Genomic DNA, 27923 nt, shown 5'->3' on the forward strand with positions numbered 1-27923 from the left:
ACTATTTGATGGGTAGACCGTTAATGTCATTAGGGATGAAGTACATTGATATGTTTGCATTTGGAAACTGTCATCAGTTTTTTTAAATTCAGGCTTTTAATAAACTTTGGCAAATGGAATATTGTCAACTGTAGCCATGTAAACTTTGTGATGGTCAAGCATTTTAACCAAACTAGTCTCAAGGATATTTTTTTTTAAAAATTAAGTCCTATCTGAAACCCATTATTAATTTTTTCCCCACTTTTAGCAACCTGCTAGCATTATTTGCTCATCAACTACCTCCAATAAAGTGGGGGTTGGAGGAAGCAGAGGGAACATTATTGATAGGAGAGAGCTGATAAATCAGCTTTACTTTATCGCTTGTCTGTTCTCTCCCCTCTTTTCTTTTTTTTAACTTTTAAAATCTGACACATTAGATTGGAACTTTATCAGGTTTCTTGCTAGATAATGTGTTTCCTTTGATGTATTTAGTATTAATAGGTCAACAGGCAAATTCCCAGAATTATACAAGCCTTACATAAAGGTGTTTTAAACCAACTAGACAGTGTAGATCAGCGACCAGTCCTATTTAAGGAGCACTAGAAATCTGTGTATTACTGCTTCATGGAGAGTGGCAGAGTGCTGACAATTGACAGAGGAGCTAAAGTATAAACAGCCAATACTACATCTGAGAACCTCAGATAAGCTTTTACTTCCATCGAAGTCATTCTGATATATAACTTTTAGGAATGTGTTAGAAGCTGGTAATGTCAAATGCTTTTTTTTCTCCCTTTATTATATTATTAATCATTTCTATAAGAAGATGATCACTTGTAACAATATAACTGACTTTCAAAAGTTTGATGAAAAGCCATTTTTGACTAGAACAGATAAATTAAGTAATCATTTAGTAAGTATACAAGTAGTAATTACATTGTTAGGCACATTTGTTTTTGTTTTTTTTTTAATATTTTTTTTTTAAAGATTTTATTTATTTATTCGACAGAGATAGAGACAGCCAGTGAGAGAGGGAACACAAGCAGGGGGAGTGGGAGAGGAAGAAGCAGGCTCATAGCAGAGGAGCCTGATGTGGGGCTCGATCTCACAACGCCGGGATCACGCCCTGAGCCAAAGGCAAACGCCTAACCGCTGTGCCACCCAGGCGCCCCTAGGCACATTTGTTTTAGTGCTTCTTAAAATATTTTTATCTGTTTTAGTCCATTCCAGTGATTAATGGAAGAGAACTACAGAATCCTCTCATTGTTCAACTTTGTGATCAGTGGGATAATCCAGCACCTGTGTCACAGGTTAAAATAAGTCTCATGAAAGCTAACAATTTAAAGGTAAGTTTTAAACGTCCTTTACATAATTTTCATCTACTTAAAATTTTGAGTTTCATTGTCATGGTAATGTTGTTAGATGTCATGTTTTTAAAAATATAGTCTTATATAACCTTTATTATTGCTTATTTTAAATCAACTTAAAGATTTTTCATAATTTTGAGGAAGTAAAGTTTGTATCTTGCAGTGTAACAAGGGGCAATAATCTACAATTATGATTGAGTGGTTATTATACAATACTAATATTTGGATTTCAGATTAGGGTGAATAGACAACACTGAGAAGGTGAGTAAAGGCAAATATAATGACCTGCAGTATGGGTTAAGGAACAGGTATTATTTGGGAAACTTACAAGCTAAGGGTAATCAAAAAGAGTCATGTGAGTACCTGTCCTATGCATACCTTATGGAGAGCTACCAGGGCCTGGGCATAGCTGCTAGACTTACACTGAATTGTATTCTAGGGTATGGGGCAAGCATGAATATGGCCTTGTAACATTTGGGGCTAAACATAGTGATTAATACCAAGAAGTCCAAGATTTGGTACTACCTGTTTACATGAGCACTGGGGTAGCCAGCTGTGGGGACTTTGGGTGCCTAGTACAGAAGAGTTGGAGGGCCCTCCTGTGAGGGGAAATGGGAGAAGCTGCCTACTGCAAAGCTGTATTTTGACACAGTTCCTCCTCTTGAAGGAAATTAATTTGTCCCAGTCAGGTTGTTACCAAGTAACACAGAGAGAATTCCTGGGCTTATATTCAGCTGGGCTTAAGTATCCCTCTACAAACATTTTGTAATTTTAGTGGATGAAAACAGTTGATATCATGTAAATGCAGTTCTCTTAAAATTAACCCGTTAGTTCAGTAAGAATTCTAACAGGGATTTCCAGGACCTGAGAAGTTGTAAATGTCATATGGAAGATTAAAGTGCCAAGACTGGCTTGTGATCCACATGGATTTGTTTTTCATAGTAAAGTAATTGAGGTCAAAGGTCTTAAAGCCTGTTAAACAAACAAACAAAACTGTAATATTGCTTGCTATACAGCCTGATATAGCCTTGCTTCTCTGGCTTAGTAACAAGAATTTAGGACCCAGATGGAAGAAATACTTTGAAAAAGATGGGTTGGGAGACAGTGGATCAGAGGATAAATGAGATAGGTACAAGTATAGGATTTTATACTGTCATTTTGATTACTCCTCATTTTTGCCTGTTGCTTTTTTTGTTTGCATGTATCATAATTACCTAATTTTTAGGTTCTATTAAAGCAGAAATGGGAATTACGGCGTAGGAGAGAGTCTGATACTCTGCTACAATAGTTTACAAATTCACTTTGTTCTTATTGTTTGCTTCTAGAAGAGTTAAAGTGATTATTTTCTACCATAAATAAGAATATTATTCTAGTTTCTAGAGAAGCATTTGTAGAAGGCTGCTAGATTCTTCTAACCAATGATGAGTACCACTGATTCTTAGTCATTTGAAAGTGAGCTTGGTTATCTCTAAGAGGGTCATACTGCAGCAGAGATATAAGGAGCACATCTGAGTAAACTTAAAGAGAAAGATGAAATAACAATGGACATGGTATTATGACGCCTTGACTTAAGATGTAATTTATTTATTTCACCTGTGCCATTCCCCACAATCCCCAGTTTTAGAATATATCTTCAGTGTTTGTATAACCAAACTTCACTTGAAATATCAGTGTTATTGAAACAGTGAACATTGAATTCTGCAACTTAATAACTGAAATACACTAAATTGTAGTTTAATTGATGCTGAGTGATGATTGTCCTTTGGGTTATGTAATTACGTATCACATTGTTTCTACTAGTTCACATTAGGAGATTAAAGATTTTAGAAGTGTGTGCAAATATAATTTTCAAAATAGTATTGGAAGAAAAGAACATTGTAATAGAGGAAAAGAATTTGATGTCTGGAATTTTCTAATTAACTTGTTTTGTTTTTTGTTTCGTTTTTAGCTCACTCCTTCAAACCAACAGCATAAAACAGATGAAAGGGGCAGGGCTAATTTGGGAGTATTCAGTGTTTATGCCCCTAGGTAAGAACCAAACGTTTGGTAGTTATTAGTATTATAGAGATTGATTTTTCTTATTCCTTGCTGAAGTTAAGAGTAATAATTAGCGGGGCGCCTGGGTGGCACAGCGGTTAAGCATCTGCCTTCGGCTCAGGGCGTGATCCCGGCGTTATGGGATCGAGCCCCACATCAGGCTCCTCCGCTATGAGCCTGCTTCTTCCTCTCCCACTCCCCCTGCTTGTGTTCCCTCTCTCGCTGGCTGTCTCTATCTGTGTTAAATAAATAAAAATCTTTAAAAAAACAAAAAGAGTAATAATTCCTTCTATTTAGTGTTAGAATATGTAACTAAACAGGAGTAAAGAGTTTTTTTAAATGAGTTAAGCTTTGTAAAAACTGTCTCAGAATTTTTAAGTTATAACTAACGTAATTTGAACCCTTTGTCTCTTTTTTCCCCTTGTTAGAGGAGAACATATGATGCAGGTTAGAGCCATCTATAACAAGAATATCATAGAGGGACCTATAATTAAGTTAATGATTCTTCCAGACCCTGAAAAACCTATTCGTCTCAATGTTAAATATGACAAAGATGCTTCCTTTTTAGCAGGGGGTATTTTCACTGGTGAGTAAGTCACAAATTTCAAAGAAATTTGTAATGATAATTTGCTTTTTACAATAATGGAATAAACTATTTATCCTAGATGTTCAGCATGATAAAAAAACAAGCCTGCAATAGTCTTTTAAATGGCAAAGTACGTTTGACTTAGCTTTGTCTTCTTTCATCTCGGTGTCCTACATTCCCTTTAATGGTCAAAAATGAGCTGGAAGTTTCTTCATAAACTGAGAGCCTGTTGTAATTGAGTTTGTGATTGTTTGTTCACTGGGTTGTGAAGTTCTACAAAAGGAGCATGAACTGCTAAATGGCAAGAACTATGTGGGCTTTACTAAATAGGTTGTAATGTCATCTTCAACCAAATAGAACCAGGATTGCTTAACGTAATTTGGATGAAAATATATCACATCAGAATTTATGATTAAAGATATTTCAGAACAAAATTTCCTAAATACTTGCAATGTCCAGGCACTATATTGGGCTCTTTGTTCCAGTAATGTATATAACAATTTCCAATGAGTTCTAATGCAGGAGACACTTAAGTAAGCAAGTAATTTCAGTGGAATGTGGCAGGTACCAAGTCAATAGGAAATGGTATTTATTACACAGGTAATTTTCTTGAAGACCTCTGTTTTCCTAAATGGATGCATTCCTATACATAGTTATAAGCAGTGGAAACAAGCAGACCAAAAAATTTAGATCAGAAAATTAGTCATTTTTAGTAAGTTACATATATACATAGCCTTTATACTCATAATTTTAAATCTGTTTTGGAAGATAAGACCTGTTTCCTGTGATTAAAAGACTATATCCATCATATGGGTGCCAAATGAATGATAAACATAAGGGAGATACTATATGTAATAATAGTTTAGCTACTGTATGCTATTGAAAATCATAAGACAAACAGTGTATTCTTGGAATACATAAAGCATAAGGATTTATGACCAGTTGCCTTAACTCTAGGTTGCTGAGTATCCACAGTCTAACCTTTCTGGTCTTCCCTAGTAGAACTTTATAGCATTGCAGACTGTGAAAATAAGACAAGGGACTAATAATGGCAAAGATGTATATGTTAGATTTCTGGAGGAGATTTAGCACTAAAGAGAGTTGTCTGTCATGATTAGTACGTTTTTATAGACAGATTATTGGGGAATGCTGATTACCGAATAGTTTTGTTTTCTTCAGCATTTCATTATTAATATTTAAACAAGATGTACATTTTAAGACATAGAATTATTTAACCAAATCTATTAAGTGAACTAGAAAATAATTTTTTAATATTCACCATGACAGATTTTATGATTACTGTTATTTCTGAAGATGACAGTATCATTAAAAATATTAATCCAGCACGTATCTCCATGAAAATGTGGCAGCTGTCTAACAGTGGGAACCGACCACCAGCAAATGTGAGTTCTGGAAAGCATTGTAGAAGTTAAAAGTAGCTCTTATATTTAACTTAAAATTAAATGTAACTTAATGTAAAAATGCACTGGGTATATGCTGGAGAACGAGACATTAACCTACTTCATCACTTGAGATTGACAAAATTAAGTGTTGATGCCTTTGAAAACGAGGAGCCTACATTGTGATATTTCTTAAACTTTTAAGATACTTTACACTTCAAATTATCTCAAGGACAGTGGCACAGGTCAAAAAGCCGTTGAATACCAACAAGAGATAATATAGAAAATGAGATAGTAAAGAGATACGATTGATAGACTTAGAGGATAGGGAAAGGAGGGTAGAGTGGTGAGAACAGTTTGAGGGTCTAAAGTTTAAAGCGGCACAGTCCAATAGAAATATAATACAAGTCACACATGATATTTTTATTTTTTTAGTAGCTACATTAAAAATGTAAAAAGAAAGAAATAAAATTAATTTTAATGTAGTTTTAACCTAACATCAAATTACCATTTCAGCATGTATTCAATATTTAAAATTTATTAAATCAACACATAAAAGAATGTAAAATCTCAAAGATTTTACATTCTTTTATGTTATGAATTCTTTGAAATTTCCTGCGTATTTTATGCTTGTACCACATCTCTTTTTGAACCAGATATATTTCAAGTGCTCAGTAGCCATGTGGAGCTATTTGCTACCATGTTGGACAGTGTAGATCTAAAATAAATCTCAAATTGGAAACTAAACCATACCAGAGTGTCTTAATTTAACAGTGCCTTTCAGGATTTATGATTCATTTTAATTGTGTGTTTAGGAAACTAGCTTCCTAAATTTATACTGTCCCATCAAGCTGCTATTACCTTAAACTATGTCACCACCATTGAGATCTGTCGTGTGCCCTTTTAATAATAGTATGTCATCATGACTAATCTCACTATTGAATCTTAAAATGTATTGTAAAGGTATATACATACAGGTGTATGTGTATGTATTTGTAAAGCCAGATGTGATCTGTATTTGCATTTAGTGAAGGTAATAGAAGGTTTCATCCTGAATATATTATGTTAAATGTGATTTCTCCCTCCCCACTTTCTCCCCTACTTCCCTTTCTAGGCAGAAACATTTAGTTGTAATAAAATAAAAGATAATGACAAAGAAGATGGCTGCTTCTACTTCAGGTATTTCTCAAATCATTTCATATTTTTATGCATAATTTGTTACAAAGTGATTTCAGCCTTGATGGTGTTTGCTCAACTTGGGAAAAGTAATTTATGATTGAAAAGAAAATATTCATATCTCTTAATTTTTCTCAGGAAGTTTTTTGAGAAAATGTGTATTTTATTTGTAAGCTTTCTAAAATGGTTTGGGGAAAAGACTGTTGTGATAATTATATTAGCTTTCAAAACTATGAAAGCCATCCAAAAAAAATTACATTATGTTGTCAGAGCATTTTATTTTATTATATAGGAGATTTCCATAGTTCAAAACTTAGTTGTTATGAAGTAAAACAGATTGAACTAGTTTTTTTATGGTTTAACTATGTTACTTTGAATTGAATTCACTTGAATTTTTGCTTCTGGATTCTGGACCTCTACTTTGATATATGAAAATTGGCTTTGAATAAACTATGTCCAAGGTTCCTTTCATTTTTTTTTAATGAGAAATGTCCTTTTAACTTTTAGACTAAGTTTTGTTTCTTCAAATATATTAGTCTCTTGAATCATGTAGAAAACAAAGAGTACAGTTATAAACATTGTTACAATAATACTAACATTATGAGTGCCTGTGTATTTATCTATAGAGCTTTTTGTTTCTCCATGTGGTTTCAAGTTATTGTCTGTTCTTTCATCTTACTTTGTAGTATTTCCTTGAACATTTCTTACAGGCCAGGTCTAGTGGTAATGAACTCCCTTAGCTTTTGTTTATCTGAGTATGTCTTAATTTCCTCCTCAATTTTGAAGTACAGTTTTGCTGGATGTAGGATTCTTGGCTGAGAGTATATATATATATTTTTAAAGCATTTTGAATACATTGGTCCATTGTCTTCTGGCCTCCAAACTTTCTGATGAGAAATGTGATGCTCTTCCTGAGAATCCCTTGTATGTAATGATTCACTTTTCTCTCATTGTTCTCCATATTTTCTTTGTCTTTGGCTTTTGAAAGTTTGATAATGTGTGTTGGTGTGTGTGTTTTTCAGTTCATTTTACTTGAAATCTGTTGAGCATCTTCAATATTTACATTCATGTCTTTCATCACACTTGGGAAATTTTCAGCCATTCTTCAAATATTCTCTCTTCCCCTGGTGAGAGGGGCCCTTGCTGGTGTCCCAAAGGTCCCTCAGTTTCTGTTCACTTTTATTCAGTCCTTTTTCCTTTCTGTTCCTCCGAATATAATATCCATTATCTTCAAGTTCACTAATCCTTTCTTCTTCCTGCTCAAATGTGCCATTGAACACCTATACTGAAATTTTCGCTTAAATTATTGTATTTTTCAGCTCCAAAATTTGTTTCTGGTTTTCTGTTTCTTTATTGATATTTCCATTTTTTCTCTACATCACTTTTATTTTCTCCACATCTTCCTTCAGTTTTTTGAGCATCTCTAAGGTAGGTGTTTGTTGTTGTTGTTGTTGTTTCATTGTTGTTTTGAGAGAGAGAGAGAGTGCTTGAGTTGGGGGTTAGGAGCAGAGGGAGAGGGAGAGAGAGAATCTTAGGCAGGTTCCATGCTCACAACACTGAGATCATGACCTGAGCTGAAATCAAGAGTCAGAAGCTTAACGCACTGAGCCATCCCAGGAGCCCCTACGACTGGTGTTTTTTTAAGTCCCTGTCTAGTATATTTGCCATTAGGTGTTTTTCAAAAACAATTTTGGTTGACTTATTTTTTTACTTTGAATGGCCGATACTTTCCTGTTTGTCTTCTGGTGTTTTGGTTAAAAACTCTGCATTTGAATCTAATAATGTGGTAGCTCTGGAATTCAGATTCTCTGCCTTATCCAGGGTTTGCTAGGTTTAATTTTTTCTGTTATTTTTTCAATTGTTATATGCTGTTTGTCATGGATCAGCGTTAGGTGTAAACTTAAGGTCTTCTCATGTCTTTTCTGACCCTTTCTCTGGGCGTGTGTGGTCACTTTCTCGTTTTCCCTATATATGTGGTTGTTTAGTAATGTCCTTTAATGTCTGGTTTCTAAAAAGGAAGAGGGGAAGGAAAGAGTGCTGGCCCTTTAAGTCCTCTGGAAGTTACTTCAGCTGGAGGACGAAGGGCTTGCAACAGTGGGGACTGGTGCAGGAACAATAGCTAATCTGCATTTTTGTTTGTTCCTCTCTGATCAGAAGCAGCAATCAGAGCACGGATCCCCAGTGTTTGGAGGATAGGGTCCTTTTTGCCCACGCTAGTTCCCATAAGCTGTGAACTGCTCCAGGGACATCTGCCTGTCATGGGTCTGGGAGGTGGGGAATGAGTAGCTACTACTGTGCTAAGAGCTGAAATTGATCAGAATTAACTGCAGTTTACTATCCAAGTTTTTGGTAACTTTGAGAGGTGCAAAATAGTTACATTACACAGATTCTGCCAGTACAGTTATTGTCTAGACAGGGAGACAGATACCTGATGCTTCCTGCTCGCCTGGTCTTCCCAAAATCCTTTCAAAGATTTCTTTTTAAACTTCTTTAGTCATCATCAGTAGGGTCAACATGATCATTATATTAATATAATGGTTATTATATTAATATATTCAGACTAACTGTACCAAATGACTAGTTTGTTTTTTAAAATATTTTTAATCTTTCATAGACAGATGCTCTTTTCATTAAAAAAAAAAGATCTTCTCAGTGTGCACTTTCTGTTAAGGCAATGTCAGGTAGTTATGTATTTCTAAATATTCTGAGTTTTATTATCTTGTGACAGACAAGTAACAAATATACTATCATGGTCCTTTTTTACACTATGATAACATTGCCTTGGGTCTTTAAGGTATACTCATGTTACTGCATGGAACTGATTTAGACATCCAAGAAAGCATATACTGCCTTCTTTTCAGTCTTTTAAATTATCTTTCAGTGTATAAATCTATTAAAATGTGTGATAATTGTGCTATTTCCTTGTATTTCAAATATTTGTTTTAATTGAATCATATTTTAGCATTCCAGGGTATCAGAACGAACATTTAGGAAATCTTTTTAAAATAGTCACACATTTTAAAACTATAAAGAAGTAGCAGTTGCAAAACAATGTGAATATACCAAATGCCAATGAATTAGACACTTAAAATGGTTAATTTTATTTTATGTGAATTTCACCTCAATAAAAAATCTTGGGGCGCCTGGGTGGCTCAGTCGGTTTTGATTTCGGCTCAGGTCATGATCTCAGGGTTGTGATATTGAGCCCCACATCGGGCTCCATGCTCAGTGGGGAGTCTGCTTGAAATTCTCTCTCCATCTCCCTAGCCTTCTTCCCCTCCCCCCACTTTTGCTCATTCTCTTTCTCAAATAAATAAATAAAAATTTTAAAAAAATGAAAAGCTGTGTAGGTAGATGGGCAAAACGGGAAGGGGAGTAAAAGGTGCAAACTTGAAGTTATAAATAGAGCATAAGGATACAATCTACAACTTAAGGGATATAGTTACTGTGTAACAACTTTGTATGGTGACTGATGGTAGCAAGATTTATTGTGGTGGTAATTACTTCCTAATGTATGCAAATATTGAGTTACTATGTTGTACCCCTGAAACTAATATAATATTGTATGTCAACTGGATTTCAATTTAAAAAAATAAAATTATAAAAACGGTAAGTCAGAAGGAAAGATCTTTAAAAATCATGTGCGCTGTCAGTTATACATGTAATATAATAAAATATATATCAGGTATATTTGAATGCATGAGAATATCTGAGTTCCTAACGTGTCACTGTGTTTGGTGTTCTGCATGTAATCTCAGTTTTTTAACCTTTTAAAAACAAGTAGAAAATTCATAAAGTTAAAAGGATACGCAGTTTTGTGACTTCTCCAACAGTGAATTTCTGTGCAAACACTACCGAAGTCAAGAAATAAAAGATTGCCAAAACGGGGGAAGCCCCACCTTGTGTCCCTCCCAGTCATTACCTGCTTCCTTCCTGTTGTGTGTGAACACGCGTGCACGCGCGCACACACACACGCGCACACACACACACACAGAATAAACTCTCCTAACTTGGTTTTCTTTGCATCCCTCAATTCTCCAGTTGTGCCCATTTATAAACTTTATATGTATTATCTTCTTTTGTATACAGGTTCTTTCAGCATTGTAAGCGTAATCTGTTACATGGTTTGTAGCTATAAACTCATTCATTTTCGTTGCTGTATAATTGCTGGATCCTAGATTATGTATATGTTTAACTTTATTAGTCGGTGCCAAGCAGTTTTTCAAAGTGTTTATGACACTTATACTCCCACTAACAGTGTATGAAAGTTCCCAGTGCTCTACATTTTCCCCAACAGTTGGTTTTATCAGTCTTTTCAGTTTTCGTATTCTGGTAGGTGTGTACTGGTATTACATTTAGTTTAAAATATTCTCTTTTCATGGTGTGTTTATTGGCCATTTGGATAACCTTTTGTGAAGAGCCATCATGGCTTACGGATTTTTCTGTTTTCATTTTCATATTAATTTGTAGCAGTGCTTTATATATTCTGTGTACAAGCCTTTTGTTAGATGTCTTTGCCCATTCCATGCCTTGCTTTTGTACTGTATGTTATCTTGAACAGAAGTTCTTAATTTTTATATAATCAAATTTGTTAATCTTCTCTTTTACAGGTAGCCGCTTTGTGTCCTTTAAGTTCTTTCCTTACATTTAGGTCATGAAGCTATTCTATATAATTATGTTGAGGGTTCCCGAGAACACCCCCAGGTTTGATGATTGATTAGGAGGACTCGCAGGACTTTATTTATAGTCATACTTAAAGCTACGATTTATTACAGTGAAAGGATACAAAGCAAAATCAGGAAAGGGAAAAGGTGCATTGAGCAACGTCCGAGGGAAAACATACACAAATTTTCAAGGGTTCTTTCCCAGTGGAGCCACACAGGACTTGCTTAATTGCCAAACTAGTTATGATAACACATACAAAATGTTGTCAACCAAGGAAATCTTATCAGAGACTCAGCACCCAGGGTTTTATGGGGGTCTGGTCACATAAGGGTCCTCTGCGTAGTACATATCAAAATTCACATTCCCAGAAGGAAAGCAAGGGGTTAGCATAAACCATATTGTTTGTAGAAATACTTGAAGCATTGTGAGCCACTCTTACCAGCTAATGGTGGGAACCTTTCTGAAATCTGAGTTCACAGATGCTAGCTAAGGACTAAGCTTGTAAGCAGGGCTTTCTATCTACTTTATTAAGTTTTTAAAATTTATTTAAGTAATCACTACACCAATGTGGGGCTCGAGCTCATGACCCTGAGATCAGTAGTTGGATGCTCTTCTGACTGAGCCAGCCAGGCACCCCAACTTTGTTAACTTTTTTGAATTATAATTTGTACAGTTATGCTTGGAATTAATATTTTTAATGTATGCTATGAGGTATAAGTGTAGGTCAAGTTTGTCTTTATGTATAAAACTATATAAACAGTTGTGGCTACGTTATTTATTGAGATCATTTTTTTTGCAGTGCCATCTTTATTTTAAATCATATGTCCACATGTGTGTGCATTTGACTCCCTATTTTGATTTCTTCACCTGTTTGTATTTTGCCATACTGTACTTTCTTGTTAAGTCTGGTATCTTATAGAACAAGTCCTCTCACCGTGTTCTTCATGCATATCTTGACCCTTTATTTTCCATATAAATTTTAGAATCAGATTATCAAATTCAAATAACACAAACACAATTTCAATAACAATACCTGTTGGGATTTTGTTTTGGTAGAAATTTGGGAACATCTTACAGTCTAATATGTCATATTCTTCATATTCCTCTATTTAAATTTCTTTAATTTCTCTATATCATTTTGTAATATTTTGAATCAAAGTGTCATACATCTTTCCTTAGATTAATTACTAAATAGTTGATATCTTTTCCAGTTTTATTGAGATATAATTGACATAACATTGTATTAGTTTAAGGTGTACAACATAATGATTTGAGAGATATATATCCATCCATCCATCCATCCGTCCGTATGTTTTCCGTAGTAGTTCGGTTACCATCCGTCACCTTACACAGCTACAAATTTTTTTTTCCTTGTAGTGGAAACTTTTAAGATTTACTCTCTTAGCAACTTTCAAATAAACACTACAGTATTGTTAACTGTAGTCACCACCTGCACAGTACTTCCCCGGGATTTGTCTTTTAACTGAAACTTTGTGCCTCTTGACCACCTTTGCTCATTTCCCCCACCTCGTCCATCTCCCAGTTGCTACCTCTGGCAAGGACCACTCTGTTCTTTGTATCTACAAATTTGAGTTTTTTAGATTCTACATATAAGTGAATAATAGAGTATTTTTGTATTTGTCATTTATTTCACTTAGCATAATGCCTAGATAATATTGTGGATGCTATTGTAAACAAATCCTTTAAAATTTTTTATTTTATGTTTCTTGTTGGTTACAGAACTCTAGTTGATTTGTGTATATTAACCTTGTAGCCAGCATCTCTCCTAGCCTCCTTAATTTCCAGTTTTATTTATAGATTCTTTGGGATTTCAAAATATTTGCACAATCATGTCTGTGAATAATGATAGGTTGATTACTTTCTAGTCATTGTACATTTTCCCTTTCCTGCCATACTGCACTGGCTTGGACTTAGAGTAAAATGTTAAATAGACATGATGAAGTGATCATCCTAATTTCATTCCTAATCCCTAATTTCATTAGTAGGTACCTTTATCAGACTGTTCCTTTCTAATCATTAGTAAGAAATTCTGTTTATTATGAATTGACAGATTTCATCATCTGTTGAGGTAATATGTGATATTTTTCCTTTCTTTTTTAATGTGCTAAGTTCTACAGAACATTAATTTTCTGAATGTTCATTCAGCCAGTCTTGCATTACTGGAGTAAACCCAGTTTTATCATGATGCATAAACTCTTTTATTTATTGGTGGATTTGTTTTGCTAATAGTTTGTTTGGAATTTTTCCATCTACACTAATGGGTCAAGGTTCCCTGCACTTTCTTATACATTTTTAGGTTTGGTGTCTAGGTCATATATGCTTCACTACAGTAATTGGGGAAAGTAGTCCCTAAGTCTTGGTATTTTTTCTGGGTTTTGTGTGAGAGTTGTCATAATTTCTTCCTTAAATGTTTGGTAGATTTCATCAGTGAAGCCATTTGTGCCTGGAGTTTAGAGAAGGGAGGTTGTACTTATGGATTCAGTTTTTTCAAATTCAGTAGTTATATGAGTATTTTTATTTCCTGTGTCATCTTTGGTCAGTTTTGGTAACTTAAAATTTTTAATTTGTCAGTCTTATCTAAATTTTAAAAGTTGTTCACAGTTTATTTTGTCTGTAGAATCTGTAGTGATCTCTCATTGTTAACATTATTTGTACTTTTTTGTTTAGATTTATTTATCAGAGAGAGAGCATGAGAGAGGGGAGGGTCAGAGGGAGAAGCAGACTCCACAATGAGTGGGGAGCCTGATGCAGAACTCAATCCTGGGACTCCGGGATCTTAGCCTGAGCCAAAGGCAGACACTTAACTGACTGAGCCACCCAGGCACCCTATTTGTACTTTCTGTTACTTGATTAGTCTTACCAGGGGATGTAAATTTTGTCAGTCTTTTCAAAGAACCAAGTTCTGCCTTTTTAAAACTTCTTGAGATTGTTGCTTAACATGTTTATTTTCAACCTGTGTATACATATTCATGTGTACACATAAATTATATATTTATATGTACATATATATGTATATAGAGCTATAAATTTACCAGGATTTTTTACATTGTATTTTCATTATTATTTAGATCAAGGTATTTTATAATTCCCATTGTAATTTCATCTTCTACCTATGGCTGTTTTTCAGAAGTATATTGTTTAATTTCTGAATTGTGGGATTTTCTTATTCTCTTTCTCTTATTGATTTCTAGATTAATTCCTCTGTGGTCGGACAGCCTGCCTTGTGCAATTTCATTCCCTTGAAACTAATGGATAATTGTTTTTCCCTTTGTAGAAAACAGTATGTGCATATGGTCAATTTTTGTAAATATTTTGTGTATACTAGAAAATCGTGCAAACTGCACGTAAAGTACAGTGTTATGTTCATTAATTCAAAATTTTGATAATCATTGTGTTTCATTTTTCTATATTTCAATTTTTTTCAAAATATTTTAAATTTTTCTATCTATATTTTTTAAAGCAGTGTAGTAAATCTCCCATTGTAGGTGTGGATTTGTTTATTTTTCCTCTTCGTTCTGTTAGTGTTATTTTAAGGCTATATTGTTATTTACATAAGATTTACATTATATTTTTCTGACAAATTGAATTAGCTATCATTATGAAGTATACCTTTTCTCTAGTAATGCTTTTTGCTTGAAAATCTGCTTTGATAACAGTATACCAACTTTCCTATGAGTGACATGCAGAAGCTACTTTAGGGATCATGAAAGTTAGTATTTGTATAAGTATCCTTTTTTCATTACTTTTGTATCTTCATATTTTAAGTGATCATTTACAGATGGCATTATAGTTTTTTTTTAATATTTTATTTATTTGTCTCAGAGAGAGCGCACAGGCAGGGGGGGCAGCAGGCAAAGGGAGAAGCAGACTCCCTGCTGAGCAGGGAGCCTGACCCAGGACTCGATCCCAGGACTCTGGGATCATGACCTGAACTGATGGTAGACCTTCCTCAACCAGCTGAGCCACCCAGGCGTCCCTGTAATTGTTTTTTTTTTAATAATTTTTAATTAAAAAGTTTAGATCATACAAATAATTACCAAAAGCACTTGTTTTTTATTTGATCCTACTGTTTGTTCCTTTTTCTTTTGAATTTATTGTTTTTAATTATCATGTTTTACTCCTTATTAACTTGGTAGTTAATAGTCTTATTATTCTCTTAAGTGATTTTTTTTAAGTTTTTATTTATTTATATGACAGAGCGAGAGAGCACAAGTAGGGGGAACAGTAGAGGGAGAGGGAGAAGCAGGCTCCCCGCTGAGCAGAGAGCCTGATGCAGAGCTCGATGTGGAGCTTGATGTGGAGCTTGATCCCAGGACCCTGGGATCATGACCTGAGCTGAAGGCAGACCCTTAACCATCTGAGCCACCCAGGCACCCCTCCTAAGTGATCTTTTTGAGACACTACAACATGCATAGTTGACATTCTATACCAATAGGTGATGACACATTGCATTTTTTGCCCTCTCCTTGGTCAGTGCATGAATCTTAGAAGGCTTAAACATCATTTCCCCTCTTGCAACTTAGATGGTTTTGTTGTGTATGTTAAACCTATCAGTACATTATTATTTCATATAGTTAGTGTTCATGTAGATTTACCAGCTCATTTATTCTTTCTGTTAATCTTCAACTCAGGTTTTCCATCTAGTATCATTTTCCATCTGAGGAAGTTCCTTTACCATTTCCTTTAGTGTACATCTGCTGGTGATGAATTACCTCATTTTTACCTGAAAATATATTTATTCCACCTTCATACTAGAAGAGTAGTTTTCTTGAAAATGATATTTTATATTGGCAGTTTCTTTCTTGCTGTACTTTAAAGCCAGCCTTCACTCTCCTATCATTTATGTTGAGAAGTTAGCTGTCAGCCTTTTTTTTTTTTTTTTTTTTTAAGATGTATTTGACAGAGAGAGAGTGTGTGCATGGGTCTGGGGAGGGGGAGAGGGAGAGTCTTAAGCAGATGTGGGGCTTGATCCAAGACCCTGATGAGATCACAACCTGAGCCAAAACCATTAGTTGGTCCCTTAACCAACTGTACCACCGAGGCACCCCAGCCTTATTGTTACCTTGAAAAGGAATTATTTTCACTCTTCTTTCGTTGTTTTGAGTTTTGTTTTCAATAGTTTTACTATGACGTGCCTATTCATGGATTTCTTTTTATTTTTTCTTCTTAGTTTTTTTCATGGATTTCTTTTTTTTCTTCTTAGTTTTCATAGCCTTTGATTTTATGGTCTTTGTTCAGATTTGAAAAATTATCAACCTTTATTTCATCAAATATGGCTTCTGCTTATTCTTTCCCTCTTCTTTTTCTGACAAACTAGTCCTTAGAATATTCTGTCTCTCATCCTCTTTTCTCTATTTGCCATTCTTTTTTGGCTCTCTTCATTCTAGATATTTTCTTCTAAACTGCCTTCACTAACTAATATCTATTCAATGTGTCCAATTTGCTGTTAAATCCATCTTTCAATTACCAATTTCTGTTTGGTATTTTTAGTGTTGTTTTGTTTCTTGAGGTCCAGTTCTCTATTGGAATTCTCAGTCTTGTCTCTATCCTAAGATAAAGTAACCAGAATTTATTAAAGTCTGTCTCAAGTTCTTCCTAGTCTGTTTCAATGGGCTCTTGTTTCTGTTGGTTTTCATTTTGATTCTCTTACCTCTTCATGTACCTGTTTTTTGTTGTTTATGATACATTTTGTTTATGAATAGTTATGTAAATAATTTGAAGTCTAAGGTATATTCTTTCACCAGGTCAGGTTTACATTTGTTTCTGTTATCTGGGCTAGTAGCAGCCTGTTTTCATTTCAGTCCAGATTCAGAGATTGGGATGATTCAAAGCTGAGTTGTTTCTCCCTTGGGACCTGAGGTAAACCCTGGTATTATAGGAAATATTTGGTGAATGAAGGCAAATGTTGTAATAGTAGTTCTTTTTTTATTCATTTACTTTTTGTGGAGAGAACAGAAATGTTGATGATTTGAGTTCCTTCCCCTTATATGTAAAAATTGTCAATAATCCTTATCTCTTTCTTTCTAACATAGGGATAAAGCAATTCCTAACAAAGTGGGAACATATTGTATCCAGTTTGGGTTTATGATGGATAAAGCAAATATTCTTAACAGTGAACAGGTTTGCTTACTTTTTTTATATACCATAGTTAGCTTTACATTTTCTTGCTTAGTATAGGAATGAAATGGTTTTGTTTAAAAGTGAATTAATTATTGGATACAACTGATAATAAAAATATAAATAATGTAATTTTCAGGAATATTAGAATATATTTAAAATATGTTGATTAATATGACCCGATGCAGAAGTTACTTTTCCATTCCTCTTTATTTTGAAGAGTCCAGTAAGCATTTTAGTGTATATCATGGTAAGGTTGCTCCTATCAACCATACATTGCAAATTTTTCAGTTATTAACATTTTGTGTACTAGAATTCGGGATAATAATGTTTAAGGTAGTTTCGAAATACATCATCACCATTCAGTAAATTAGTTAACTAAATTTTTAAAAATTACCTGTATTTTTAAATCCCCTGAATTTGTTCTTAGATGGCTATTAACATTCAGAAATTTATCTGATAAACCTTTTTTTTTTGAATTTTAAAAAGTAAGTTGATTAGTTTTAGGAGATAATGGAAATTATTTTAGAAAGTAAGATTGCTTTTTATTTAGTATATGCTAGCATTATTTCTTGTCTTACTCTTAAATACTGAACCATCAATATATTGTTAATCACAATGCTGTTTTTGTTTTGTAAGATTATAGTTGATGTTCTGCCTAATCAGCCTGTGAAGTTAGTTCCTAAAATTCAGCCAGCTACACCAGCTGTTTCAAATGTTCGCTCAGTTGCCAGTAGGACTTTGGTCAAAGATTTACGTCTTACTATTACGGTAATGTTTTATTTACTTCCAAAATTGCAAAGAGTAACAAAAATTATTTCTAGTTTTAGTGTGCAGAATAGTTACTTACAGAGTCAGATCTTAGTTATTCAGTTTAAGATTATAGGGAAAATTTGTGTGGATGAATGAAATATTCATAAACACCTTTGTATTTTAATACAAATAGAGAATGTATACATACAGTGTATCCAGATATACCAAGTAGAACTGACTCAAAAATGTAGAAATTTGCCTACCTTTCTTAATAGATACCTTTCTTTAATCACTTATTTCCGGTATGTATTATGAATTTGTGTGAGGTAAATTGATTCCTCAGTGTCCATTTCACTGATGAGAAAGAAGGAAGTAATTATTTTAAGAGATCTGCTCTGATGATTGATCATAGCAAGCTCCCCAAATCTTCTGATTACTGGGAGAGTAAGCACCAATAAAGCTGCCAAGAATATTGACAAAAACATGTAAAACACAGTAGTGAGACTCCACCTTTATGGAAATTTTCATGGTGGGATCCTTCTTTCGGGTTTTTTTTTTTTTTTCTGTTTTAGACAAGTGAATCCTTCTTCTCTTCCCCCAAATCAGTAGATGCTAAAAGTACATAACAAGGTGAAATTTTTAAATGGGAGTCCTTTTGGTAAAGTTATAAGCCATTATATTAGATGGAAGCCTCTGGTTCTTTTATAGTTTCTGGGATTATTTCCTGCCTGTAGAGCTCTTAATCTGAGAACTGAATTCTGTGCTTGGGAGTAAGAAGGATCAAGATAATTTAATATTTAGGGCTTATATCGTTTTTTCTGATATGATCATGTCCTTTTCTGGGTTTAATCTTCGTAATTACCTGTTCTTCTAATTATTTTTTATTGTTTACTTGAAGGATGACTACAACAATCATACTGGAATTGATTTGGTTGGCACTATAGTAGCTACCATTAAAGGTTCTAAGGAGGAAGATACAGATACACCACTCTTTATCGGGAAAGTGAGAGCACTCGAATTTCCCTTTGTGAAAGGATCAGCTGAAATTACGGTAATTTTTATGTCTTCTGGTAGATAACATTAGTGTATTTAATAGTTTAAACCACAGTGTTATAATACCTGTTCTTTTGTATGTATAGCATGAAAATATTCTAAGTATAGCATTAAATTAGAAAGTGAGTGGAAATATTTTGTGATTTTGCTGTAAACTATTACAAATTAAACCTCCGGGATTATTATTACTCTGAGCAAGAACCTCTTTTTCCCTGTGGATGACTGCTCTCTCTAATAATTTTTAGCTTCAGTGATAATATATTCATATATCTAAAAGTTACCATTCTGTGGATAGAAACAAAATATAACATAGCCCAGGTAAAATGTGTACATAAATAGAAAAATTTAACAAAGCAGCTTCTCTTTGTTACTCTTTTTTTTTTTTTAATGGAAATATTTTTACTTGTATAAAAAATACACAGTGTGAACACTTTTAAAAATCACTATTTTGGGGCGCCTGGGTAGCGCAGTCGTTAAGCGTCTGCCTTCGGCTCAGGGCGTGATCCCGGCGTTCCGGGATCGAGTCCCACATCGGGCTCCTCCACTGGGAGCCTGCTTCTTCCTCTCCCACTCCCCTGCTGTGTTCCCTCTCTCACTGGCTGTCTCTCTATCACATAAATAAATAAAATCTTTAAAAAAAATAAAATAAAATAAAATAAAAAATAAAAATCACTATTTTATCACCCTTCAGAGATAATAATGATTAGCAATTTAGTTACTTAACTACCAGACTTCTGTATATACACAAATACTGTATATACACAAATACCCTGTGTGTATATGATTTATGTACATGGGTGGGGTATAAAATTTCATTAATATAATAGAACTCCGCTTTTATAAAAATTTTATTTAGAACATCTTTGGTATCTTCATCAATATGTATACACCTACCATCATTGTGTTGATCATAATTTATTTGATCAATCCTAAGTGGAAATTTAGTTTCTTTCCAGAGCTTGTTGTTATCAACAGTGCTTTTCATCAGGTTTCTTCTATGTGTATCCTTTTGCATATGTCTGATTGTTTACTTAAGAAATTAGTAGAATTGGTGGCAGGGTATGTTATTTTAAGCCTTCTGGTCGTTAGCTGTTGCCAGTTGCTGTTCAGTTGATATTCCCACCAGAAATATGTGTGTGTGTCCCTCATAATATTAACCAACCCTAAATGTGAATGATTTTTGGAATTCCATCCCAAGTTGCCTATATTTCAAAAAATACTTTTGTTACTAGTAAGGTTGAACATTTGTCTTGTTCTTGATCTTTTTAAGATTGTCTCTTGATGCTTTTTCTTTTGGAATGTTTGTCATTTTCGTAATTTTATATTAAAGATATTCATGCTCTTCTGTATATAAGTACATTTTCCTGAGTTTGTCTTTTAGATTTTAGCTTTGCTTGTATTGGAGTGGAGGAAGGATTATATTTACAGTTCCTGCCCTAGTATTCTTATGCGTTTAATCTTTGATTTGTCTGAATTTTATTTTTGCATTTTTTCTAATTCATTAACTTAATTTCTTGATATTATTTATTGAATAATTCTTCCTATATGTATAAATTTGAAATGTCACCTTTCTTGTATTTTTTTTATTGTTGTCATTGTTCATCTTTATATCTAAACCAGTGCTAATACCGCATTGTTTTACTAACATTAGGCTTACAACTGGGGAGCCTGACAGCTTGTACCTGCCTTACAGTAGATGTGTTAGTTGGTCTGTCAGTGACAGACTGTTAGAGCATTTCCGTCTTTTTTTTAAAAGATTTTATTTAACAGGACCCAGGGATCATGACCCGGACTGAAGGCAGCTGCTTAACTGACTGAGCCACTCAGGCGTCCCCCCCATTTTTTTTTTAAGATTTATTTATTCTAGAGAGAGAGCACTCACGCATGCATGGGGCAGAGCAGAGGGACAGGGAGAGAGAATCCTCAGTCACCCCGCTGGATCTCAGAGCCCCACAAGGTGCTTGATCGCAGGACCCTGTGATCATGATCTGAGCTGAAACCAAGAGTCAGACACCCAACTGAGTCAGCCACCCAGGCACCCCTACAGCATTTTCTTTTTTTTTCTTTAATCTAAATTCAGTTAATTAACATATGTATAATTTTTTTCAGGGGTACAGGTCTGTGATTCATCAGTCTTATATAATACCCAGTGCTCATTACAACACATTCCCTCCCCAGTGTCCATTAAACAGTTACCCCATCCCTCCTTTCATTTTTATTACAGTAGAGAGTTAAGTGAAATTTTCTTGTATTCTAACAAAAAGTCAGTAATGAAAGCCAAAGGGGGGAGACATGTTGAAGGTGCAAAGTAAGTTTGTGTTGGAAGAATACACCTAGCCCACCCTACCTTTGTCCTGTTTCTTTGACACTACCCCACCCCTAGCCCCTTGTAGGCATTTGAAATTTCTACCCCAGCTCTACACATTTGTGAAGTTAAGATAGTGACTTAAGCTATTTCCTTGCACCTGCCTGTAGAATCAAGGCTTCGTGTCATACATATGAATTTCCACTAGAGGTTCCTAATACCACACTGAATAAGCAGAAAACTGTTGAGTTCTCCTTGGCTTTTGACTCATACATTGATTTAGTAAGTCTAGGGTAGGGCTCTGGACTCTAATTTAACAAGCAGGTAATTCTCATCACTAGGAACATTTAGGAAATACTGGCTCAGAATATAACCAGTTATTTGTAAATGTTCCGTGTTTGCATGAAAACAATGTATACTGTTTTAAGTTATAATCTAAGCTTATTCAAGTTTGTTAACTATTTTCAGATTCTCTATATTATTTGCTTACTTAGATCTGGAAATTCCTGAAAAAGGTGTCTCAGTTTTGTTCTGTGTATTTGTTCATTTCTCATATTCCAGATTCCCATTTGTGCTTGGATCCAGTTATGGACTCTTCAGTTCTAACTCTTCATTTCTTTTATGTTTCTCCTTGATAAACTATACATCAGAGATTGCAAACTATAAAACTTTATAGGAAACGGGGCGCCTGGGTGGCTCAGTCGTTAAGCGTCTGCCTTCGGCTCAGGGCGTGATCCCGGAGTCCTGGGATCGAGCCCTGCATCACGCTCCTCCCCTGGGAGCCTTCTTCTTCCTCTCCCACTGCCCCTGCTTGTGTTCCCTCTCTCGCTGGCTGTGTCTCTCTCTGTCAAATAAATAAATAAAATCTTTAAAAAAAAAAAAAAGACATAAAGGAGAAGATTTTACATTTAACTACATAAAAAGTTAAAACTTTATTATAATCATATCTTAGAAGTAAAAGAATAATAGCAATATATTGTGTAGAAATATTTGTATGTACACACACAAGTATTGGGTTAGGTACATTAACATAAATCTTCTGAAAAACTTCTGCAAATCAATAAGAAAAAAGATAATCTAACAGAAAAATAAATGTAAAAAAAATAAAGTAACTTTTAAAGTAAAAAAAAATAAAAAAGAATATGAGCAGACAGTTAATGGAAGAGAAAGTATAAAGGACCAATAAACAAGCATGACCTCAGTACCAATCAGGGAAATGCTAATTTAAACAATAATGACTGGTTCTTTTTAATCCATTTTGGGATTAAAAAACTCGGGGGAAAAAAACTTGATAATGAAGCGTTGGCCAGCATCAGAGAAACTAGATATTCTTATACACTAATGATGAGAAGCTAAATCGACAGGCTTTTTGAAGGGAAATTTGATATTACCTATTAAAATGAACTGTTTATTATGAGTCCTATTTCTCATTATTCTAGAGAACACCCAGAGAAATACTGGAAGATATTTTCTTTGCTAAATAGTAGTTTAAAAATGTGAGCAGTTTTAAGCAGTGAAAGGATATAGTACTGTATACCTATCCTATGCATTAATTTTACAGATTGGTATCTAGACATTCACTTGCATTGATCAGCATATTAAACTGCTGAATTATTATAAAGTGTATGTTTTAAAAATATGAACAGTGTTTTATGTGTTTATATTCATGTAAATACATTGAAAATAGCTCTCAGAAACTAAGTGCGATTGCAATTTGGTTTAATGGTGGTCTCGTATTCTGTATTTCTTGGAAAGAAAAGAATTGTCTGTAATTCATAATTTCATTTCATGAATTGTTCTACAGTGTTTTATGGATTTAGGTTTTTAAAAATTCTACTTCTCTATCTGTAAATTGTACTAGTCTAAAAAATAAAACAGCTAGTATCTATTGTTTCCTGTAAAGAATGTAAAAAAAGGTAATTTAGGATTTAAATAAATATATTTGCCTTATTTACTCATTATATGGTATGGTCTTAAGCTAAATTGTATTAAAAGTGTTTTGTATGTGCATTAATGAAGAAAATACAATTAAAAAAAAATCTTTCAGGCTTTTTAGGACCTCTTGTTTGGTCACCTGAGACTAGTGGGTCCACTTCCATGGTAACAGCTGTAACTTAAACTCAGCATTGGGCTTTGGGCATGTCTTTGTGATTGTTTTTATAACTTTTATGCCATCAGCTGTTTCACACTTCTTCAACTTCTTAAAGGTTGGCATCAAAAAGACTTTGCAGGTTAAGATAGTACGTGGCCATTGATACTTCTCCAAAAGAAAGATACTTTTTTTTGGTAATTGTCTATTACATATAATTTTTGTATAATCTATTCATTGGTAAGCTCACTTTCAAACCAATACCAAAAGGTAAAAGGTTTTGTATCTTGGGTGGTACTGCTGTTTTAATGAATGTTAATGAATCTTAAGGATTAGTCAGTGCCTGTTGCCTTTAAAATTTACCACTTGGAAACACACAATGATATTCATAACATTTATACATTGACAAATACTATTTTGAATCTTGTTTTTCCTAACTGCTCTTTTCTTCTTACAGAATCTAGTGCTGGCAGAAAATAGTCCTGGAAGGGATAGTACTGAATATTTTATTATATTTGAGCCTCAGCTACCAGCTCTATCGAGAACATTAGAACCATATATCCTACCATTTATGTTTTACAATGGTAAGTTTTTAGGAAAATAGAGGATTTTTCTTATGTTTGTGGTATTTTTTTTAGTTTACTTTCCATTAACATGGTACTTATTAGTTACTTAATCATGTTACGACATGTTTTGGAGAAGTCACAATTTTAGAATTGTTTTGAATTATCTGAATGTCTTTTCTTAGATGTTAAGAAGCAGCAACAAATGGCAGCACTTACAAAAGAAAAGGACCAGTTATCTAAGAATATTACAATGTATAGAAGTTTATTTGAAGCCAGCAATCAGCTTCTTGATGAAATGAAGTGTAAGTAATTTTGTATTCAAAGGTAATAAAAAATTAGGCTTTGGGGAATGGTAAGGCAGAAGGTGAGACTATGAGACACAAAAATTGTCTACTTTCCTAGACTACAAATAAACTGCAGAACACTGCAGTAACGATGTAGGGAAGTAAGGCAGTAATGATTACTTATATTCTTAGTTATTTGATCTCCTTATGATGATGTAGTCCATCATTTTAAATACATTTATATCCTGCTTACTTATAAAAATTTGAGCTTTTTTTAAATTAGAAGTCAATCTGTGGAAATGTAAGGCTTTTGACATGATAGTAATATTTATATCTAGCTCCAGGTTCTGGCAGAAGATATTGAAAGACAGTATTACTGGGGAAGTGACATGTAGTTTAATTTTTAGTTTGAGTCATGAAACTCTGTGTATTTTACTAAAGATTCTGCAGTGTGTCACACTATGGAGGTGTACAGGGCAGCACATCCTGTATAGAAATATGTAAGTTATTTTTAAGTCAATGCACAATGTTTGCTGCAATTTGTAATAAATTTTGTAGACCACTAAAATAAGACATTTGCTGAGTTGTTGTTTATCTTTTTCCATTTGTCAGATTTTTTTCGCTGTGGTTTTTGTCTTTGTGTTAATTACATAGGTAAAATTTTGATCCATTAACTGACAAATGTACTGCCTGCCTCAGAGTACTCACTTTTGTATATCCAAGGGCAACAATATTTAGAGGATAATGGGAGCTAAGTAGGATGATGAGATAATACATCAGTAGTAACACTAAAGATTCTTTTTATAAAGTCTTACTTGGTTCTTGTCGCAACCTTATGCAATTCTGTATGTTATATATAGTCATGTGGATTAGGATTAAATAATTTATCTAAGATTACTTGGAGTTTGCAGTATTAACATATATATAATATCTTCCTTAACTCTGCCTTATAACCGCATTTTGGTTTTTTAAAACCAACCTTAAAACCAGCTTTAAAACCAAATTTTGGGGGCGCCTGGGTAGTGCAGTTGTTAAGGCGTCTGCCTTCGGCTCAGGGCGTGATCCCGGCATACTGGGATCGAGTCCCACATCGGGCTCCTCTGCTGGGAGCCTGCTTCTTCCTCTCCCACTCCCCCTGCTGTGTTCCCTCTCTCGCTGGCTGTCTCTCTGTCACATAAATAAATAAAATCTTAAAAAAAAAAACAAAAAAAAACCAAATTTTGTTTCTCATTTTTGTGTATTAGATGCAAATCTTAATTTTAGACTTCTGGTTTCATTTTGAATTTCTAAAATACTCAGCGTTTTTACTTTAAGATCAGTCATTACAAGGGAAAAAAACGAGATTGAAAATATTTTTCAAAAACTGTATTTTGGGGATTATTACAAATTGATGCAGGTTTGTTTGTTTTTGTTTTTAATTTTAGGCCAAGTCGAAGAAGCAAAATTAAAAGAGGCTCAGTTGCAAAATGAACTAAAAACACATAATATTGACATTCCTACAACACAGCAGGTGCAGTTTCCATGTATATGTGAAAGATTTGTTTAATTAAATTCTAGTCTAATTTTTTTATCATTCATTTTTTATTTACAGTGTTATGGGCACTCTTGCTTTGGGGGGTTCCAAGACATGTGGATTATAGTCTGGTCACTTACTAGACATTAAAAGAGGCTAACAAAATGATAGAATACTTTTTTCAAAGAAATTACAGTTTGTATTTCTAATGTAATGACCCCAATAAGTGAAATTAATAATACACCAATTTGAGAACTGCACTGAAGGGGCTTCATAATTTATAGCCAGTATATGTGGTGACAAAGAAAATGAGAGAAAGTGACAACTGATTTTTTTAAACTTATTTTTTTATGTGTATAACTCAGTTGCAAAGAGAAGTCCTATTGTAGGTTGTGTATTTCCTAAGATAAAGTCAGTGAGGTGAACATTTTGTATTACTACAACAACACTCTTTTAAAGTAATGCCTATTTAATAACTTTTTGTTCTTGAGTTGTCTAAATTGTTGATTTTTCTCTGCTATCATTATGGCTGTCTAGTACAGGAATAATTGCCTTGTAGTTAATTTTTCTTTATAAATTACAGATGCCACACATTGAAGCACTTTTGAAAAGAAAGTTATCAGAACAGGAAGAACTGAGGAAAAAACCTAGAAGATCATGTACTCTTCCAAACTATACTAAAGGCAGTGGAGATGTTTTGGGAAAGGTTTGTGTTTAAGCCTTTTAAGAGGCAGTACATTTTATTATGTTGTTTTGTCTAAAATGTGTTTTTTAAAGTAACATTATAATAATAGAGTGTCAGTTTCTTTGTACTTTTTCAATTTTTCCCATAAGTTACTTGTTCTTGTTACCATAATAGGGATTTGGCAGAATTTAAAACTGAAATGCGGGGCGCCTGGGTGGCGCAGTCGTTAAGCGCCTGCCTTCAGCTCAGGGCGTGATCCTGGTGTTCCGGGATCGAGTCCCACATCGGGCTCCTCCGCTGGGAGCCTGCTTCTTCCTCTCCCTCTCCCCTGCTGTGTTCCCTCTCTCGCTGGCTATCTCTCTGTCACATAAATAAATAAAATTTAAAAAAATAAAAATAAAAAATAAAACTGAAATGCATAATTCCATAATACTTATATACTGTTGAGGGCTATGGCAGAAATTAGCATGTCTCAGTCCAAAGCTTGTTATCTACTTATAGTTGCTTTCATGTCGTATGACTTTATAGGTAGCCAAGACCTTTCCATGTGACTCAAGCTTCAGTGAAACAACAAAAGAAAAACATCAGAATTTTTCTGAGTTTAGTATTGTTAGAAAGTGAATTCTGGGATGCTCCTAGAACTTAAGAAAAAACAACAATAAACAAAAAACTTCATACATATTTACTGCCAAAAGAGTGCCATTCTTTCTTCTTTAATTCTTTGCCTCTTTGGTTTTTCCTTTTGTCAGATGAATTGCATTTTCATATTTATCTTATGATTATTAAGTCCTGAACATTCTATTTTATAGAAGGTGTTTCTATTTTTTTTTTAAGATATTATTTATTTACTTGACACAGTGAGAGAGAAAAAGTAAGCACAAGCAAGGGGAGGGGCAGAGGGAGAGAGAGAAGCAGACTCCCGGCTGAGCAAAGAGTCTGATGCAGGGCTCTATCCCAGGACCCTGGGATCATGACCTGAGCCCTAGAAAGTGTTTCTTATAGGTGTCCCCAGCACCTTCAGTGTTTGATGGTATTAAGGTTTGTGGTATTATATGTATGTGTGTTTTACTTGTTAAACTTTTCCATTTAATATGCATCTCGCTTTCTGCTTTTACCTCTGTTTTAAAATTGAGGAAACTGAAACCGAGTTGCAGAAAGATTTTTTTTAAAACTTGTTTAAGGTTACATAGCAAGCAGGTAAATGGCAGAGCACAGACTCAAGCCCAGGCAGTCTGATTGTTAATCACTAATCTTTATGCCTACGTACATTACTACTTTTACAACCACTGTGTGAGTTTGTTGGGGTTTTTTTTTAAGATTTTATTTATTT

At 34.1% G+C, this 27923-nt stretch overlaps 1 protein-coding gene across 3 annotated transcripts in view; it reads left to right on the forward strand.

The window, feature by feature from the left end:
• The window catches only part of SMCHD1 (structural maintenance of chromosomes flexible hinge domain containing 1), a 157083-nt gene that overhangs the window by 85215 nt on the left and 43945 nt on the right, over positions 1 to 27923 (forward strand). For all 3 annotated transcript variants that reach the window (XM_087869946.1, XM_045781946.2, XM_087869947.1), the window contains 12 exons: positions 1197 to 1322; positions 3292 to 3371; positions 3809 to 3966; positions 5254 to 5369; positions 6481 to 6545; positions 17261 to 17348; positions 17985 to 18116; positions 18997 to 19149; positions 24003 to 24129; positions 24294 to 24413; positions 25820 to 25905; positions 26492 to 26614. In XM_087869946.1, the coding sequence (XP_087726072.1) occupies positions 1197 to 1322; positions 3292 to 3371; positions 3809 to 3966; positions 5254 to 5369; positions 6481 to 6545; positions 17261 to 17348; positions 17985 to 18116; positions 18997 to 19149; positions 24003 to 24129; positions 24294 to 24413; positions 25820 to 25905; positions 26492 to 26614 (1374 nt within the window). The remainder of the gene's footprint in view (positions 1 to 1196; positions 1323 to 3291; positions 3372 to 3808; positions 3967 to 5253; positions 5370 to 6480; positions 6546 to 17260; positions 17349 to 17984; positions 18117 to 18996; positions 19150 to 24002; positions 24130 to 24293; positions 24414 to 25819; positions 25906 to 26491; positions 26615 to 27923) is intronic.

Source organism: Ursus americanus, chromosome 19 (assembly GCF_024610735.1).
Source record: "Ursus americanus isolate L20-20 chromosome 19, mUrsAme1.1.p, whole genome shotgun sequence".
NCBI lineage: Eukaryota > Metazoa > Chordata > Mammalia > Carnivora > Ursidae > Ursus > Ursus americanus.